Consider the following 18,422-nt stretch of genomic DNA (forward strand, 5'->3'; position numbering starts at 1 on the left):
TGAGAGTTCAATTCCTAGTACCGACAAGTAAGTAGCCCCAAAAGATCAGTATTCCTCATGTGAATGCTTAATATTTTCATAAAACTCAAAAGAAATATGCAAAGTGTGAACGGTCAGCTTTCAGAACTCACTTGTAATAGTCAAGATAGACATAAAGAAGATGCTGTAGACTATGCTCCAAACAGTAGCGAATGAAGTGAGAATGGAAATCCCAACCTTCTTTGGACTGGTAGTTTTGAACCGGGAGTGAATCTTGTATTACACCCCCAATACGGCTTAGTCTTAGGAGGAAGAGTTCAAAATCTTCTAGTTCAGATGGAAGAAAAATCCCATTCCTGTGAGGCAAGTTAAAGTAGAACAAGTCAGAAAGTTGACAGGCTCAGAAGAGACATAAGGGTGTCCGTTATTTAAAAACTATTTACAAATTAAGGCTGCCATTTTTAACTGTATAAATATGCTCAGAGACACATGTATTTGTCTTTTCTGGTTCCCTGCATAGGTCATTATGACTTCATGAAAGGCAGCAATTATAGCCTCAAGTTACCCTTGATATTTGGGTATTTCAAAAACCTAAACTAAGCTCACCAGCTCTCTCCTTCGCCCTCTCACTCCCTATCTCTGTCCAAAGCAGTGTGGCAATTGTAATTAACTCTGAATTTTCCATGAGCACTGAAAAATTCACCAACATTTTCTCTGCAATTCAGTTATACAAAACGCAGTAAGTACAATGATAATATGGAGAAGAGTGGAGACAATCACCAAGATACCTCATGGAGAGTCCTCCTCTTAGCTCTAGCCATTTGCTCTTATAGCCCCACTGACAACAATTTTACATCAATACACAATGTTTTGGGAAGAATCTACATTTAGAATCTGTATTTAAGAGCCTATTCGCCACCATATGGTGTTAAACTATGCAGATAACTTTAAAACATCAGTTTAAGACAACATTAAACTGTAAATTTTCTAATATGAAATGATACCAAACTAGAGTTATGGGCTTTCAAAAGAGAATTGTGTACACATGAGTGTGTGCACACATGCACACACACCTGTGCACACACAATATGGCATTAAGATCAAACATAAGCAGGGCCTGGCTCATGCTAGGCAAATGCCCTACCACTGAGGTACACCCTCTTTACCACACCATTTTTTAAGTATTGCTCCTTGTTTTATTCTCACTGGGGATTAATTCAATAATTACAATACCTGGCCAGTTTATCTAAAATTTTATTCCTCATGTAGTTGTTACAGCAAGTATTCTGATCAATAATATCAACAGTTAGAGGAGGCCACTTGTTCTGAAGTGAAACGTAATTTTCCTGGGACTGAAATTCTTCAATCCATAAGGTGATGCTTAACCAATCATGGTGAGCTGTGAGGTATTTCCAGAGGGCTTCTGGTGAATATGATCTGTATTCTACATGAAGAACAAAACACATTTTAAAAGAGCAATTAATTATTATTAACACATAATTCAATAATGAATTACTAAGTAGATGTAACAATCAGAACATTAATATTCACGTAATGGATGAATTATCTGGGTCCTCTTTTTCTAACTTTAGTAATTCTTTTATGCTTTTCTTTGTATGGTTCATTTTATAATCAATACTACAGTTTCTCATTACTAGTGTTTAAAAAGTGAAACAGGGTCTCCTGAGCTGGGCATTTCACTTTGTGTATTCAACTCTCTTCTTTCTCCCTCTCTAAAAGAATTCTAGAATGGAGATGCCAAAACAGTTAAACATGAACATATAATTTAATGTTTGCTTGATATGTTTGTATTTTGGCTTTCTCATACTTGCCTTCTGGACTTATCTTGGGAAAAAGGATGTATTCTTGGGTTGGTCTATCCCACCACTGAGCCCAATTTAACGCAATTCTATGGTCTTCTTTAAGTTCATCTTTATGATCACATTTGAGGAATGACTCCAAGACAGATTTGTGCTTGAAAAAATCTTGTTCCTTTATCCAGTACCTAGAAACAGTATGAGTGACAAAGTTTTTGTTTTGTTTTCTATTTGGTGGGAGGGAAAGCATTCCTTTTTTTTTTTTTGGTCAGTCCTGGGGCTTGAACTCTGGGTCTAGGCACTGTCCCTGAGCTCTTCAGCTCAAGGTGAGTGCTCTACCACTTGAGCCACAGCACCACTTCTGGTTTTATGGTGGTTAATTGGAGGTAAGAGTCTCACAGACTTTCCTTCCTGGGCTGAACCATGATCCCCAGATCAGCCTCCTGAGTAGCTAGAATTACAGGTGTGAGCCACAGGTGCCTGACTGCAGCATTCCTTTTTATCTGCTCAGAAGCTTCCACACTTTTGGGAAACATACAATCATGATTGTACAAATATCAAAATAATGGTAATTCCTGATTCCTTTAGTAATACAAGTTTTTAATCTCTCTAAAATATAAACATACTGGGGCTGAGGAAGTGGCTTAGTGGTAGAGTGCTTGCCTAGCATGCATGAAGCCCAGGGTTCGATTCCTCAGTTCCACATAAGCAGAAAAAGCCAGAAGTGGGCACTGTGGCTTAACTGGTAGAGCGCTAGCCTTGAGCCCAGAGAAGCTCAGGGACAGCGCCCAGGCCCTGAGTTCAAGCCCCACGCCCAGCAAAAAAAATAAAATATAAGCATAGATCCTTCTGAGAAATTTATGCTGATAATACAAACTAGAGGGGCTGGGAAGGTGACTCAGTGGTAGAGTGATTGCCTTGTATGCCTGAGGCCCTGGGTTCGATTCCTCAGCCCCACATAAGCAGAAAAAGCCAGAAGTGGCACTGTGGCTCAGGTGGTAGAGCACTAGCCTTGAGCTGAAGAGCTGAGGGAAAGCGCCCAGACCCAGAGTTCAGGCCCCATGACCAACAACAACAACAAAAAAAAACCCAAAAATAAAAACACTAGATATCATCTATAATTTTATCAATAGGAGACTAATAGGAAAGAAAAGGGAAAGGGAGAACTAATAAGACTACCTGGGAAAGGACTGGATCTGCACATTTTCTTGGACATGTCCTGAATAAAGCTTCTCAACTTCATGCACGAAGTCTATAGTTCTGTTTTCTTTTTCAGAGAAGCATTTTTTCTCTTTCAAAATTTCAACCTTGAATAAAAATTGAAAACAATAACCTCACAAACCTTTAGCACATTTACAAAACAAAACAAACTCATGAGATTAAATGCCATTTAAGAGTCTGGTGCCAGTGGCTCACACCTATAATCCCAGCACTCAGGAGGCGGAGGCCAAGTGTGAGTCTGAGGTAAGCCTAGGGTACATACTATGACCCTATTTCCAAAAAAAAAAAAGAGGAGCCCATGAAATTGTAACCCCTCTGTACGGTATTTTCACAATTAAAAAAAAAAAAAGAGGAAGCTACAAAATCTCACCTTTACCTACCAAAAAGTCCCGTATATATTTATCAGTTGTATAGAAGCATATTTTGAGCAACTGGTCTCTCACATCAAAGCCCTGTAAGAAACCCAGAAAACCATTTTGTATTGGAAATACAAAACATAAACATGTTGAATATAAACATGTTAGAAACAGGATAGTTCTGTTGCAGGCAAATATTCATTTTCCCACACCTATTATATACATTTACTTGCTAATCCTCAAGTCCCTAAAACATTTGGGAGAACAAAGGCAGCATATAGACCAAATTAAGATGATGCCATCCTACCACAGGGCCAAGACTACAACAACTTGCTGTGCTTATTTACTTGAACATTTTAAAGTTGATACAAACAACAATCCCTAACATTTTTTCTCTTTCACTTAAACTTGCATAAACTCATCATGAGTGAAGACTCCATTTATGTAGATTAGAGCCAGCTTCAGGAGTCCTACTTCTAGGACTTGCCTTATCAAATGAAGCAAAATTATAGAACATGAAGCCCCAAACAAGGAGCCCGTAAAGGTCAAGTGGAGGTGTAAGGGGTCACATCAAAGATCCAGAATCTCTTCCAACAAATAATGACACGGGCACATGTGAAGTCTCCTATGGAAAACACTGTCTCACAGGTGTGGGGTGCATGACTGTGGTCCCAGGACTCAGGAAGCTGAAATGTGAGCACTGTGAATGTAAGGTCAGATGGGGCTATATAGTGAGACTCTGTTTCTTAAAAAATCAAAAAAAAAAACAAGGGGAGACTTTAAAATTTTTTAAAAATGCATTACATACTCACCATATTCTTCAAAAGTTCAGAGGCTTCCTTTATATTATTGTTCTTTAAACTGTCATAGACCAAATCTAGGCCTATCTTGATAAGCTCCTGTAGTCTTTGAGCAGGATGATTGTTAATCCTGAAGAAGGTTTGTGCCTCTGGTATTTTATTATTTAAAATGGCCTGGACAATAACTTCCTAGGAAAAGGTGAGGGGGGGAAGCAAAAAATATGTTTTATTCTCTTTTTTTTTTTTTTGGTCCGGTTGTGGGGCCTGAACTCTGGGCCTGAGTGCTGTCCCTCAGCTCTTCAGCTCAAGGCTAGCACTCTACCACTTGAGCCACAGCGCCACTTCCGGCTTTTTTTTTTTTTTTTTTTTGCTTATATGGTGCTGAGGAATCGAACCCAGGGCCTCAGGCATGCAAGGCAAGTGCTCTACCACTGAGCCAACTTCCCAGCCCAATATTTTATTCTCTTATTTATCAACGTGGGACATACACATTTATTGGGCACCTTACTAAGGAACTTTTATTTAAAATCTTTAAGTTGGGTTTGGGACTAGGCACAGAGTAAAACAGACTCTGCTCTCTAGTAACTTGAAATCTAGTGGAAGATATAGAACAATCATAGTGCTGCCTCAAAAAGACAGGTTAGGACTCAAGTCAGGAACATTCCAAGTAGCAATGTCACAAAAGTTTCCTAAGGGGGCTGGGAAGGTGGCTCAGTGGTAGAGCGTTTGCCTTGCATGCCTGAGGCCCTGGGTTCGATTCCTCAGTACCACATAAGCAAAAAGGAAAAATCCGGAAGTGGCGCTGTGGTTCAAGTGGTAGAGCGCTAGCCTTGAGCAGAAAAGCTGAGGGACAGTGCCCAGGCCCAGAGTTCAGGCCCCACGACCGGACCCAAAAAAAAAAAAAAAATTTCCTAAGATCTAATCACCAGTTACTGGATATATTTCAAGGCCAGACACTATGCACAGTCCAAAGTGGGGTGGTACATAATCCTAGCAATCAAGAGATTGAGGCTGGAAGATCACAAGCCTCAGACTACGCTACATAGCACGTTCACATCCATCCTAGGCTAAACATTGAGACCCAATGTCAAAAACAAATAAAACAAAGTGCCAGTCTTGAACCAGTGTGGTAGTATTGCTAGAGAAATGCCACCTCAGATGAATTTGTTTGACCCAAATGGCAGTTCTTGCATTCAGAAGTAGCCTATCCATATAGCAGATAAAATTAAAAAAGAGTCTGTTAGACATAAGTTTGAAGTTATGCCTAAACATTCTCAAACCAATAAAATAAACTCTTGGCAAAGATTCTCAATCTCAAGTGTAAAGGTTCTAAATCACAAGTGTAAAAATTCTAAATTCTATTTCTTGTGTTGCTTTCTCAGATCCTTTGAATCTGACAAAACACGTATGATAATTACTTATACTTACCTCACAGCTGAGTCTCTCCCATGCATCATTCTCTTTTACTGTGGGGACATTTTTATTGATAACATATTCATCCTTAGTATCTGTTAGCTTCCAAGGAAACTTTATCATAAAGGTTCGGAGTTCATTGATGTAGTTTGTCAAAATGTTTACTCCTTTCTGTAGCTCTTCATCTAGTTCTGTGAAAATCACCCATGTGCCATTCCAAGTGCAACGGTGTGTACACGCACATACACAAACAGAAAAGGGAGAAAAAGTAAGAAACACACCATGACTTGTTACAAAGAATTCCAGACAATGGCAAAATTCAAAATCAGTATTTTCAAACAATGTTTGAGGGCTTACTCTACTTCTAAGTAGCTGTGTGTTAATATTATCTTTTCCATACTCTTCACACTGAGGAGTCTCATGTCTTTGTGCCAACTTTGTATTAAAACCTCTTTCACTTATTCATTTTTATTCTACATTAGCAAATGGAACTACACTTTAGGCTCTTCCATGTAACATCAGCGTTTCTATCTGTGTCTTGACACGAGAACCGTGCAATTGTCCCGTTCATGCTGGTAGTCTTACCTTCAGTATGAATAAAAAGTTCCTTTATTTGTTTATTAAGGAAAGACAGTGTAAGATGAAGCAGCTGTTCTGAAAAGTGTTTGCTCTGGGTTTCAGAATCACTTTCTCTAATTGCTGCACAAAGTAAGTCCAATGCTGGCGTCAACTCTTCCACATCTGAGAAACATGAACAACACTAGATTACTCTCCCCAAATTAACACATCCAAAAATACAATATTGCATTATAAAATATAAACAGACTTATTTTTGCAAAGCTCAAAAGACTTTCATGAAGACTTATTAAACTTTTTCTAATAATTATTCAATAGCTATAATTAACTACCAGTTTTCTGACCACCTATATCTTAGGTATTATATTAATACCTTGTTTATTTTAAAAACCTAAGGAGGTTACGTTGTATTCCCCTTAACATAGATGAGAAAAAGGAAACTAATGTTCAGAGAGGGTAATTTTTTTTTTTTTTTTTGCTCAAGACTAGTTCTGTACCACTTCAAGCCTCAGCATCATTTCCTGATTTTTTGGTGTTTTTTATTATTGTTTTTTGTCGATCTTGGTGCCTGAACTGTGGGCCTGGGCACTGTCCCTCAGCTCTTCAGCTCAAGGCTAGCGCTCTACCACTTGAGCCACAGCGCCACTTCCGGCTTTTTCTGCTTATGTGGTGCTGAAGAATCGAACCAAGGGCCTCATGCATGCAAGGCAAGCGCTCTACCACTGAGCCACCTTCCCAGCCCCAGAGAGGGTAATTTTTAAAGTACATAGAAGAGCTAAAATCTGAACTTGGTTAAGTTTGTCTTTCCTTCCCCGTAATTCCCTCTTGCTGGGAAATTCTTTCAGCCACCTTCTAGACTGGGTCATCACACTCTCTGTGGGGGCCATAGAAAAGTAAACTTTTCTAAGCAGAACATACAGCTTCAGAGACTGGTACCAATGATCCAGTAGGTAGTTAATCTGGGAGCCCAAAACTCCTCACCTTTCCCTTAAAAACCAGTCCTCAGGCTGGATTGTGGCTTAGTGGAAGAGTGCTTGCCTAGCATGCATAAAACCCTGAGTTCCATTCCTCAGTACCACAGAAATAGAAAAAGCCAGAGTGATGCTGTGGCTCAAGTGGCTATCCTTGAGCAAAAGGATCTCAGGGACAGTGCCCAGGCCCTGAGTTCAAGCCCCAGGACTGGCAAAAACAAAAAAAACAAAAAACAAAACAACAACAACAACAAAAAAAACAGTCCCCCCCCCCCCTTGGGGCAAATACAGCAGTTTTTGGTTATGGCAGCTTTTGAGAAATCATGTCACAACACATCTATCTCATCTGGCAGGCAAATTAATAAGCTTTACTTCTTTCCAAAACGCTGCTCTCATTATTTGTGAATTTGACAGTGTGTCTAGGGACCTAGCTTTTTCTTTTTTAAAATCATGCACCAATTATGGAAAATATGGGTTTTGGGGGCTGGGAAGGTGGCTCAGTGGTAGAGTGCTTGCCTTGCATGCCTAAGGCCCTGGGTTCGATTCCCCAGGACCACATAAGCAAAAAGAAAAAAGCCGGAAGTGGCGCTATGGCTCCACTGGTAGAGCGCTAGCCTTGAGCTGAAGAGCTGAGGGACAGTGCCCAGGCCCACAGTTCAGGCCCTACGACCAGACCCAAAAAAAAAAAGAAAAGAAAAAAGAAAACATAGGTTTTCCACTAGGACAGTATAAAGGAACAACTACAGTCAGGGAGACTTGGGTCACCCTGCCAGTGTCTGGGTAAAAGATGCCCATTAGACAGAGTCAGACATGGTGCCCCAGAAAAGTTCAAGCAACAGGGAGCTCTGGCAGGACAGGGCACAGTGGTCAGAGGCCTTGCCCTCCCTGGAAAAGAGTGAGTCCTATCAGCAGAGGGATGACTCAATTATTAGAGCACCTGTCTAACGGTATGAGAGCGAGAGGCCCTGAATTCAAACCACAATTACTGCCAAAAAAAATAGAGAACAGAAAAATGAAACAGCAGCTAGGCACTAGTGACTCACACCTGTAATCCTAGCGACTCAGGAGGCTGAGATCTGAGGATCACAGTTCAAAGCCAGCCCGGGCAAGGAAAGTCCATGAGACTCATCTGCAATTAACCATCTGAAAACCAGAAGTGTTACTGTGGCTCAAATGCTAAAAGAAAAAGCTCAGGGACAGTGCCCAGGCCCTAAGTTCAAGGTCCACAATCAAAAAAGAAAAAGAAAAAAGGAAAGGAAAAAGAAAAGGAAAAGGAAAGAAGGGAGGGAGGGCGGGAGGAAGAAGGGAACAGTAATTTAAAAGTGATTAGAAATGGTAGATTCGAATTAGAAATCTTTTACTTACTTTTTAAATATAAGCTTGATGGAGCATGATGAAACTGACCATCTACAGAAGATTTGGGGGACAGAGTAAAAAGATTTTCTTTGCTCTTCAAGAAGAAATCTACTGTGTCTAGCTGACGATTTTCTATCCCAGCCTAAAATTGGACGAAATGAGAAAAAAAAAATTACTATAGGAAAAATAAAATCCAGGATTCAGAATATTTGGGGGGGCGGAGGAGCTGAGGAGGTAATGCTGGGGTTTGAACTCAGTGGCTCTTGCTGACTAGGTAAGTGGCTACCACTCGAGCCATACCTCCAGCCCTAGAACACAGATTTTTGAACTTTACAACTTGGTATGCTGAGGCTAGAGCAGATGTGAGACTATGGTCTTTTCTTGTTGTTTGGCCGGTCGTGGGCCTGAGCTCTGGGCCTGAGCGCTGTCCCCAGCTCTTCAGCTCAAGGCGAGCGCTCTACCACTTTCTGCTTATGTGGTGCTGAGGAATAGAACCCAGGGCCTCATGTATGCAAGGCAAGCGCTCTACCACTGAGCCACCTTCCCAGCCGAAACTATTTTTGCTAGGTTCTAGTAAGGACTCTGAAAACGATGATGCAATCTGTACCTGAAAGAGGAACCAATGGGTGCTACAAGAAACTCCATTTTGTCTCTCTAACCTGGTTTTCTGAGTTATTTCCTTTCTAGTTTATCTTAATTTCCAGGAACAGCTAACTTTGTAAACATTCACCCCAGGACAGGAATCAAAGTGGTAACCATTTCCCTGGTGCCTGAAGGACCGACATATTATCAGACCCTCAGGTAACAATCATTCAGCCAAAACCATTTAAACCACACAGAACATCTTGGCTCTGTCCTTGTTCTTCCCATATATAATCCTGAAAATACTGTTAGCTCCATGAAGACTAGACTAAGACATTTATCTGCCTGTCCTTCTCAGTGTTGGTCACAAAAAGCACATCCCTTTCCTGCTTCACTGTCACTCATCTCTCTCAGAATGGACTCTAGGTTGCTTTAGCAGTAAAGCCAGACTCAGCAGATGGATCACACATTTTAGGAATTTGAACTATATAATGAGACACTGTCAAGAAGAAAAGGCAAGAGTTCCTGTCTTTATTAATATGGGTCTGGACCACTCACTCAACCACCATGTGTCTGTTTATCTACAAAATAAGAGAACAAAAACTACCCAATCCATCTCATGTGGCAATGGTTGTTTTGTTTTTGTACCTTTTGGGGGGGGGAGGGGGAGCTTTCTTTTTTGGTACTAGAGATTGAACCCAGGACACTGCACTTGGTAGGCAAGTGTTTTGCCATTGCACTACATCCCAACCCTCATGTAGTTGTTATAAGACAATTCAATAATGCCTATAGAAAAAGTCTGAATTATACAGTGCTATATATACTCAGACTACATCTTTTAAAGCTGGATAGAAAAGGCAGGAAGTTAGGAATAGAAGATCATTACTGTGTAGCTCTCCATGGCCTGCCTTCATTTCATTTAGTCTTAGCATATTGTTGCTTCCATTTCTTGTAGCAGTCTTTCTTAAATAGTATTACTGTTAAGTGGAATAAGAAAGTAACTAAACCTGAGTAAATGAATAGGTAAAGACTCTAGTTCTTGCCTGGCATTGGTGGCTCATGCCTAGCTATTCAGGAGGCTGAGATCTGAAGATCATGGTTCAAAGCCAGCCTGGGCAGGAAAGTCTGAGATACATCTCCAATTAACCACCAGAAAAATGGAAGTGGTGCTGCTCAAGTGGCAGAGTGCTTGCTTTGAGCTAAAGAGCTGAGAAACAGCACCTAGGCCCAGAGTTCAAGCCCCCCACAACTGACAAAAAAACTATAGTTCTTTTGGCTGCTGGACTAAATGAATTCTCTCAGATCTTCAAGTAAGACTATGTGACAGCAGTAAAGTCCTTCAGACACTGAATTCTTACCTCTAGTGCATGGATGGGAATTGAGCACCTCCCCCAACCATTGAGATGACAAAGAGAATCCACAGTGCTGGCACTTCCGTGGATCATTAGTCTGTTTAAAAATTCCTCTTGAGTTAAACCAAACAGAATCAGAGAAAGCCCATTTTCTATAGGAAAAATGAAAATTACCAGACTTAAACTTGGGATCTATGACTTCAATTTTATTTCTAATAATCACTACTTCAGTATCTTAATTACAAATCAATTTATTAGACACCCTGTATTATTATAGTGTTAATTCATGCTTTTCTATGACTTATAAGTCAAAGTCTCATGAGAACAATGCATTAGGACTGAAGCCTAATTAGGGTACTAACCTTGAGTGAAAAAAGCTCAAGACAGCACCCAATCCTTAGTTCAAGGTCCAGGGTAAAAAATTCAATCTTTATTGCTCTTCAAACTTTAGCAATTCCTTCAAAAAAAATTTTGTTGTGTGTATATCAGTTCCAGATCTTGACATTCTGGTCTAGACAGTGCCCCTGAGCTTTTTTGTTCAAGGCTAGTGACTTACCACTTAAGCCACAGCTCTACTTCCAATTTTTGGGGGGCTAATTGGAGGTAAGAGTCTTATGGACTTTCCTGCCTGAGCTGGCTTTGAACCATAATCTTCAGATCTCAGCCTCCTGAGTAGTTACAATTATAAGCATTAGCCACCAGCATCCAGAAAAAAATGATCTTAATTAAAAATCAAATACATGAGACAATGTTACCAAGACTAATATCAAGCAGAATGCTGTTGGCTCATGTCTATTATCCTAGCTACTCAGGAGACTAACAGCCAGAGGACTGTGATTCAGATCAGCCCAACTAGAAAAGTTCAAGTCTCCATCTCCAAAAAGTCAGGCAGGAGGCATCATTCAAGTAGAAGAACACCAGCAAAGTAAGCCAAGCAGAGCAAGCATGAGGCCATGAGTTCAACACCCATCTCCCAGTACTGGTTTTAAAAATCATTCCTCTGTGAATGATTACTACTTTTGAGGTAAAAGTGGTCGCAGTTAGCACCAAGGCAGCAGAAGTGAAACACATCAGGAAAGCAATCCTCTTAGCAAAGTATTTGAATCTGATAGAAGATATTCTCACCTGTCACTACAAGGCACAGTTGCTGGTCGCCGCTACTGTCTACAGGAACACACTTCTGGCCAAGCGAAATACACTGCATGCCCTGGGTCTCCAAGTCCCAGAGGATAATGGTGTAGCCAGCAGTCTCCTCTGCACAAGTAAATAGTGCAGTAAAGCCTGTTACAGACATACATTTCAGTTCTCTGGGCTGCTCTTGTTCACTGAGGTGCATTATCTTCCATGATTTTCCTGGATCACTGGTCTTGGCATGATCTTTCAGGGGCAAAGTATAATGACCACACATCATACTCTGTGGAATAAAAGCCCAGCTTGGTAGTCTTGTGTTATGGCTATTAGGGGACTCCAAATGTAAAACATCCTGAAACCAGGGAACATGACAGGAAACCTCCAGTTTGGAGTTCTTCATTGTTTCATTCAGTGATGACAGCTGGGCCTCCCATGATCTGAAAGACAGCACTTACTCTGGTTATAGTGAATGGCATTAAAGCACTAAGCCACGGGCTGGGAAGGTGGCTCAGTGGTAGAGCACTTGCCTTGCATGCATGACGCCCTGGGTTCGATTCCTCAGCACCACATAAGCAGAAAAAAAAAAAGCCAGAAGTGGTGCTGTGGCTCAAGTGGTAGAGTGCTAGCCTTGAGCTGAAGAGCCCAGGCCCAGAGTGGGGCTGAGTCTCAAGTGGCAGTCTACAGCTGAAGAGCTGAGGGACAGTGCCCAGGATCAGAGTTCAGGCCCCATGTCCGACAAAAAAAAAAATAAAAAAAGATGTTTTTCATTCTTCACTTTTTTTTTTTTTTTACAAGTTTATTTAATGGCTTTTTTTTTTGGTGGGTCATGGGGCTTAAACTCTGATCCTAGGCACTGTCCCTCAGTTCTTCAGCTCTAGGCAAGAGCTCTATCACTTGAGTCACAGCACCACTTCTGATTTTCTGGTGGTTTACCAGAGATAAGAGTCTCACGGACTTTCCTGCCCAGGTTGGCTTTCATCTTCAGATCCTCAGATTTCAGCGTAGCTAGAATTACAGGTGTGAACCACCAGCGCCCAGAATAGCATGTTTTACTAATAAAAAACATGAAGTTTAAATGCCCACAAATAATTATGTGTAACATTTGGTGTACAGATGAATAAAGACAAAAGGCTGCTAAATAAACACTAGAACTAAATAAAAGCTTTATAATTATGAATTTTAGGACTATAGAAGAAAAATTATCTGGCTGAAGACAGTGGGGATTTTCAGATCTTGTTTAATGTACATCCTTCCCCAAGATTTCCCACCACTAGACCAAAATAGCTACCCTCTGGTTCAGAGAATCTAAGGCTCTACAAAATATGCTCTTTCAAAATTAAGTATCTATCATATAAAGACCTTTAATAGAAAAGTGCAGCATCAGCATGGAAAAACAAAGAACAAAGAATAAGACAAAATCCAAGTACCAAAAAAAAAAAAAAAAAAATCCAAGTACCTATCAATCTGGAAGGAAAACTTGGTAAGCTTCATGTTGTAGAGAGAGTTAACAGGATCATCTTCATCTATCCCCTTAGGTCGTTCAATTGGAAGGTCTTCTAGTGTTCTTTCATATAGTAGATGTTCTGGATATTGCCTACATTTAAAAATAATAATAGCATGGTAAATCTCCAGCCAGAAAAAACATCTTGTCAGATGTCTTTTTTGTTTTGGGTGGGGGTTAGGGGGAGCCAGTCGTGGGGCCTGAACACTGGGCCTGGGTGCTGTCCCTCAGCTCTTCAGCTCAAGGCTAGCACTCTACCACTTGAGCCACAGAACCACTTCTAGTTTTCTGGTGGTTTATTGGAGATAAGAGTCTCATGGCTGGGGGGGTGGGGAGGAGGATGGGAAGGGATGGGATGGGGAAACAAAGGAGGAGGCTACAATGCTTGATAAGAAATGTACTCATTATCTTGCCCATGTAATTGTAACCCATCTATACAGTATTTTCACAATAAAAAATAAATAAAAATTTAAAAAGAGTCTCATGGCTGTTTGAACTGTGATCTTCAGATCTCAGCCTCTTAAGTAGCTAGGATTACAGGCATGAGCCAAGAGTGCCTGGCTTGTCAGATATCTTAAAAATGAACATGAATTCCAATAAAAACAGTATTCCAAACCACAAAAACAGCAATTGTTTTAAGTCTGAGACCAGGACTCGAACATGGTATCTGCCACTTTCACTCACTGACTAGCACTCTACCAACTGAGCAATGCCTCCACCCCAAAAGCAGCAATTTTAACAGCAAGGTAAATCCCATTTCTCTTCCAACTCACTGCAGGACAAGAGGTGAGTGGAAGATGTGTAACAAAAAGGAGCTTTTAATGCTGGACAATTCTGAAAGCTTTTAAAAATGTATGTAACATAACCCATATATTTTATATACCACACAAGTATCAAAACTTTCATGTACAATGTAAAATATAGTCCAACAGTCATTTGGATACATTTGTATATAGTAACAATCTTACTATGACATAGCTGTAACATGATCTAACTGCATAGAAAAAGCTAACCAGTCCATTTTTACCTTCTATGTCCCTAGTTATTAACCCCAAATTAGAAACTGCAATTAACTACATACCTGAAATACAAGTTTAAGTTAAGTGCAATTGCAGAGCTGGAGTTGCTGACAAGCACCACCACATCTAGGTCTTGAGACACTTTCAGTGAGGCCAAGGAAGAAATCCTGGCCAGCTCCTGCTGCTGCTCATTATGCATAACTTCTTGGAGAAGTGCTAAATCCACACGTGCTATAGCTGTGCCTTCCACAGTATTAAAAATATCTGAGTTGAGAGTTAAAGATAAACGTCAGTTGGGGCACAGCAGTCAGTAAGAGCTCACCTACCTACAAGTGTGAGGCCCCAGAGTTCAAACATCAGTTTCATCAATTACTCAACCACTAAAATTACAGGATGGACAGTGCTACAGACATTGCTACAACCCTATCGGCTGTATAGGTCATCAGGCATAACAACAAAAGAAGACTGGATACTGAAGCAGGTCTCCATCATCATACCAAAATAAGTTAATGGCACAATAAACAACTTGATACAGAGTTTATTCAATAGTTCCTGTTCAAACCAGATGTGGTAATGCGCAGACACATAAACACACGTATAATCTCAGCTGAGACCAAGACAGGGGATCAAGAGTTCAAGGCCAGCCAAGGCTACATAGCAAGACAGTCTCCAAAGGAAAAACACATAGTCTCTGCTGGATACTCACTTCATGCCAAAACCTGAGCAAGTACTAATATTTTCTTCTAGGGTTCTATAGTAATACTGTCCAAGAAATTAGATAACCCTAAATTAACATTTATATCAATATGCTCAAATTGCTTCAACATGTAACTAATACTAAAAACAGGATTTCAGACTTTTTCATCCAATATACACAAAATATAATCTCAACAGGTAATATATTAAAAGTGAAAATATTGGGACTAGGAAGGTGGCTAAGTGGTAGAGTGTTTGCCTTACATGCATGAGGCCCTAGGTTCAATTCCTCAGCACAACATAAGCAGAAAAAGCTGGAAGTGGCGCTGTGACTCAAGTGGTAGAGCACTAACCTTGAGCTAAAGAGCTGAGGGACAGCACCCAGGCCCAGAGTTCAGGCCCCATGACCAACCAAAAAAGTGGAAACATTTTATACTTTTGCTCACAAGTGTCCAAAATCTAGAATTTTTGCACTCATAGCAGACCTAAATTTGGATATTAAACTTTCATCGGAAAAATCTGATTTGGCCAGGCTCAATTAGTTACTTGTCTTGAGATCTAGAGAATAGAGGCTTGAAGCCAGCCTGGGCAGAAAAGTCTGCAACACTCTCATCTCCCAAAATAACTAGCAAGCTGGGCACCAGCCTGTAAACCTAGCTACTCAGGAAGCTGAGATCTGAGGACTGCAGTTCAAAGCCAGCCTGGACAGGAAAAGTCCATAAGACGTAGTTACAATTATGCACCAAAAAGCTGAAGTGGAGCTGTGGCTCAAGTAATAGAGCATTTGCCTTGACCAAAAAAGCTCAGGCACTGTGCGGCACTGTGCCTAGGTCCTAAGTTTAAGCCCCTGGACTGGCACACACACATAAACATAACAGAATCATTGTAGGAGATGAGTCATGTTATATACATACATGAAAACATATGTATCATAAGCAATCACTTAAATCCTTCTTAAAACATGGATGTAACAGATGCTCAGGAAGTATATTTTGAGCTATTTGAAAGAAGGAAAATCACTATTTGAGGCTAAGCTGGGCAAACTTAGTGAGACGTTATCTCAAAAACAAAAAACCAACAAGTACTGGAAGTATACCTCAAGTGGTATTGTGTTTGCTCAGAAAGATTGAGGTATGGTGCTTGCTCAGAAAGAAAGAGACCCTGGGTTCAAGCCCCAGTTCTGCCCCCCCCCCCCAAAAAAAAGTATATAAAGTATATTTTAAATGAAAAAGTCAGAGCATGTACAATTTTAAAAGAACACATAGAAAACTAACTTTAAAATACATCTACACATTAGGAAATATAAGGTGATATGGTTGAGTATTTTAAGCTTATGAGCATTTTTTTTCTGACAGGTCTTACTGTGAAACTAACCACTCTCTATACCTCCCAACCCTTCAAAGCAAAAGCCTAAATGGCTCATCTTTCTAGCTCCTGTCCTCTCCTACATATCAAACGTCTTACTGCCAAGGATACAGATCCAGCCTAAACTACTCAAAACAAAAAGAATTCCTCTGCAGAGCTGGATGTCGATAATCGTGTCCATTGTCTGTGTGGGCAAGGGTAGCATGAAACAGCTGAGTACTCCAATGTCGGCATCTTTCTCAGGAAATACAACGTGTAGGATCATACACTTGTTGATGAACACAAATGATGTGTTATTGTGAAATGACAGAATTCTCAATGACAGTAAAGAAATACCTAGGAAACAGAAGGATATTATTTCAAACTCAATGCTCACAATTTTACTACTGATGAACTCTTGCAACAAAACAACAGGTAGAACAAAAAAGAAATCACTTATTTCAACTCAAGGCAGTTATTGTGGGGCTGGGAAGGTGGCTCAGCAGTAGAATGCTTGCCTTGCACACATGAGGCCCTGGGTTCGATTCCTCAGCACCACATAAACAGAAAAGGCCGGAAGTGGTGCTGTGGCTCAAGTGGTAGAGCACTAGCCTTGAGCTGAAGAGCTGAGGGACAGTACCCAGGCCCAGAGTTCAAGTCCCACGACCAATCAAAAAAAAAAAAAAAAAAGCAGTTATTGTCTGTACCAATGCAAGCAAGTGGATGGCCGACAATGTCTGATTCTTTATGGTTTTGTGTGTGTGTGTGTGTGTGTGTGTGTGTGTGTGTGTGTGTGTGTGTGTGTGTGTGTGTGTGTGTGTGTGTGTGTCTATATATAGAGGTGGGAGGAGAGAGAAGAGAAGCTTGATATTTAGTATCTGCTCTATTTGGACAGGACATAATGGACAAGTCTGCTGTAGTCTAGATCAGCACTGTCAAAGAAACATACATGATACAACATGGCTAGCAGTCACCAAAAAAACAGGTAAATAATTTCAGTATGTATTAGCTAGCTCATTATACTCAAAGTATTAATCAGTATGAATAACTGCTAATAAGACATGTTACTTTCCTTTTAAACACTGTCTTCAAATCTGGTATCTGATATTTTTTTTGTTGTTTTTTGGTTTTTGTCAGATGTGGGATTCTACCACTTGAGCCACAGCGCCACTTCCAGCTTTTTCTGTTTATGTGGTACTGAAGAATCAAAGCCAGGACTTCATGCATGCATGCTAGGCAAGTACTCTACCACTAACCCACATTCCCAGCCCAAAAAAGCACATCTTAATGCCAACGATATTATAGCTCAGTGGTAGATGAAGTGTCTTTCATAAAACTGCACTGCAAAAATATTTCTTTTCTAGGCCCAGAGTTCAAGGCCCACGACCGACAAAATAAATAAATCAATACATCTTTTTGTGTGTGTGTATGTTTGTCATGGTGCCTGAACTCTGGGCTTAGGCACTGTCCCTCAATTCTTCAGCTCAAGGCTAGTGCTCTACCACTTGAGCCATAGCACTATTTCTGGCTTTTTTTGCTTATGTGGTGCTGAGGAATTAAACCCAGGGCCTCATGCATGCAAGGCAAGCACTCTACCACTGAGCCACCTTCCTAGCCCCCAACAGAAAGGTTGTATTTTTTTCCCCCAGTCATGGGGCTTGAACTCTGGGCCCGGGCACTGTCCCTCAGCTCTTCAGCTCAAGGCTAGCTTTCTACCACTTGAACCACAGCACCACTAAAAAAAATCTTCTACAAGAACAAAAAAAAAAATTGTGTTTTTGGTTTTGGGGTTTTTTTTTTTGTACTAATCCTGAGGCTTGAAATTAGGACATGGGCACTGTCCCTGAGCTTCTGCTCAAGGCTAATACTGTACCACTTGAGCCACAAAACCACTTCCAGCCTTTTCTGTGTATGTGGTTGGTATTGAGGAATTGAATCTGGGGCTTCACGCATGCTAGACAAGCACACTACCACTAAGCCACATTCCCAGCTCATATGTAATTTTTTTACAGTACAACTTTAACGGCTCAAATGATGCCCGTCTAGTAAGCATGAAGACCTGAGTTCAAACCCCAGTGCCACAAAAAAAAAACAAACAGCAAACTTTATTCATATTAACCATATTTCAAGTCCTTAATGGCCCCACATGGTTAGTGCAGAGCAATGATCCACATTGAATAATATACCCCTCCTCCAAATTCATCTCTTGAAAAGTTTCATGAGATATATAAAAATATGTGACAGTTTGGTGGCTGATGCCTATCATCCTAGTACTCAAGAGGCTGAGACAAGAGGATCATCAGTTCAA

At 40.6% G+C, this 18,422-nt stretch overlaps 1 protein-coding gene across 2 annotated transcripts in view; it reads right to left on the reverse strand.

Annotated features, from left to right (window-relative positions):
* Spg11 (SPG11 vesicle trafficking associated, spatacsin) overlaps window positions 1–18,422 on the reverse strand; it is a 57,130-nt gene that overhangs the window by 35,594 nt on the left and 3,114 nt on the right. For both annotated transcript variants that reach the window (XM_042687775.1, XM_042687776.1), the window contains 14 exons: window positions 16,247–16,471; window positions 14,137–14,338; window positions 13,011–13,148; window positions 11,549–11,991; window positions 10,430–10,575; window positions 8,499–8,631; window positions 6,172–6,327; window positions 5,602–5,777; window positions 4,186–4,362; window positions 3,398–3,469; window positions 2,976–3,103; window positions 1,812–1,984; window positions 1,213–1,423; window positions 132–335 (listed from right to left, as the gene is read on the reverse strand). In XM_042687775.1, the coding sequence (XP_042543709.1) occupies window positions 132–335; window positions 1,213–1,423; window positions 1,812–1,984; window positions 2,976–3,103; window positions 3,398–3,469; window positions 4,186–4,362; window positions 5,602–5,777; window positions 6,172–6,327; window positions 8,499–8,631; window positions 10,430–10,575; window positions 11,549–11,991; window positions 13,011–13,148; window positions 14,137–14,338; window positions 16,247–16,471 (2,584 nt within the window). The remainder of the gene's footprint in view (window positions 1–131; window positions 336–1,212; window positions 1,424–1,811; window positions 1,985–2,975; window positions 3,104–3,397; window positions 3,470–4,185; window positions 4,363–5,601; window positions 5,778–6,171; window positions 6,328–8,498; window positions 8,632–10,429; window positions 10,576–11,548; window positions 11,992–13,010; window positions 13,149–14,136; window positions 14,339–16,246; window positions 16,472–18,422) is intronic.

Source organism: Dipodomys spectabilis, unplaced genomic scaffold (assembly GCF_019054845.1).
Source record: "Dipodomys spectabilis isolate Male_0828 unplaced genomic scaffold, ASM1905484v1 ptg000108l, whole genome shotgun sequence".
Lineage (NCBI taxonomy): Eukaryota > Metazoa > Chordata > Mammalia > Rodentia > Heteromyidae > Dipodomys > Dipodomys spectabilis.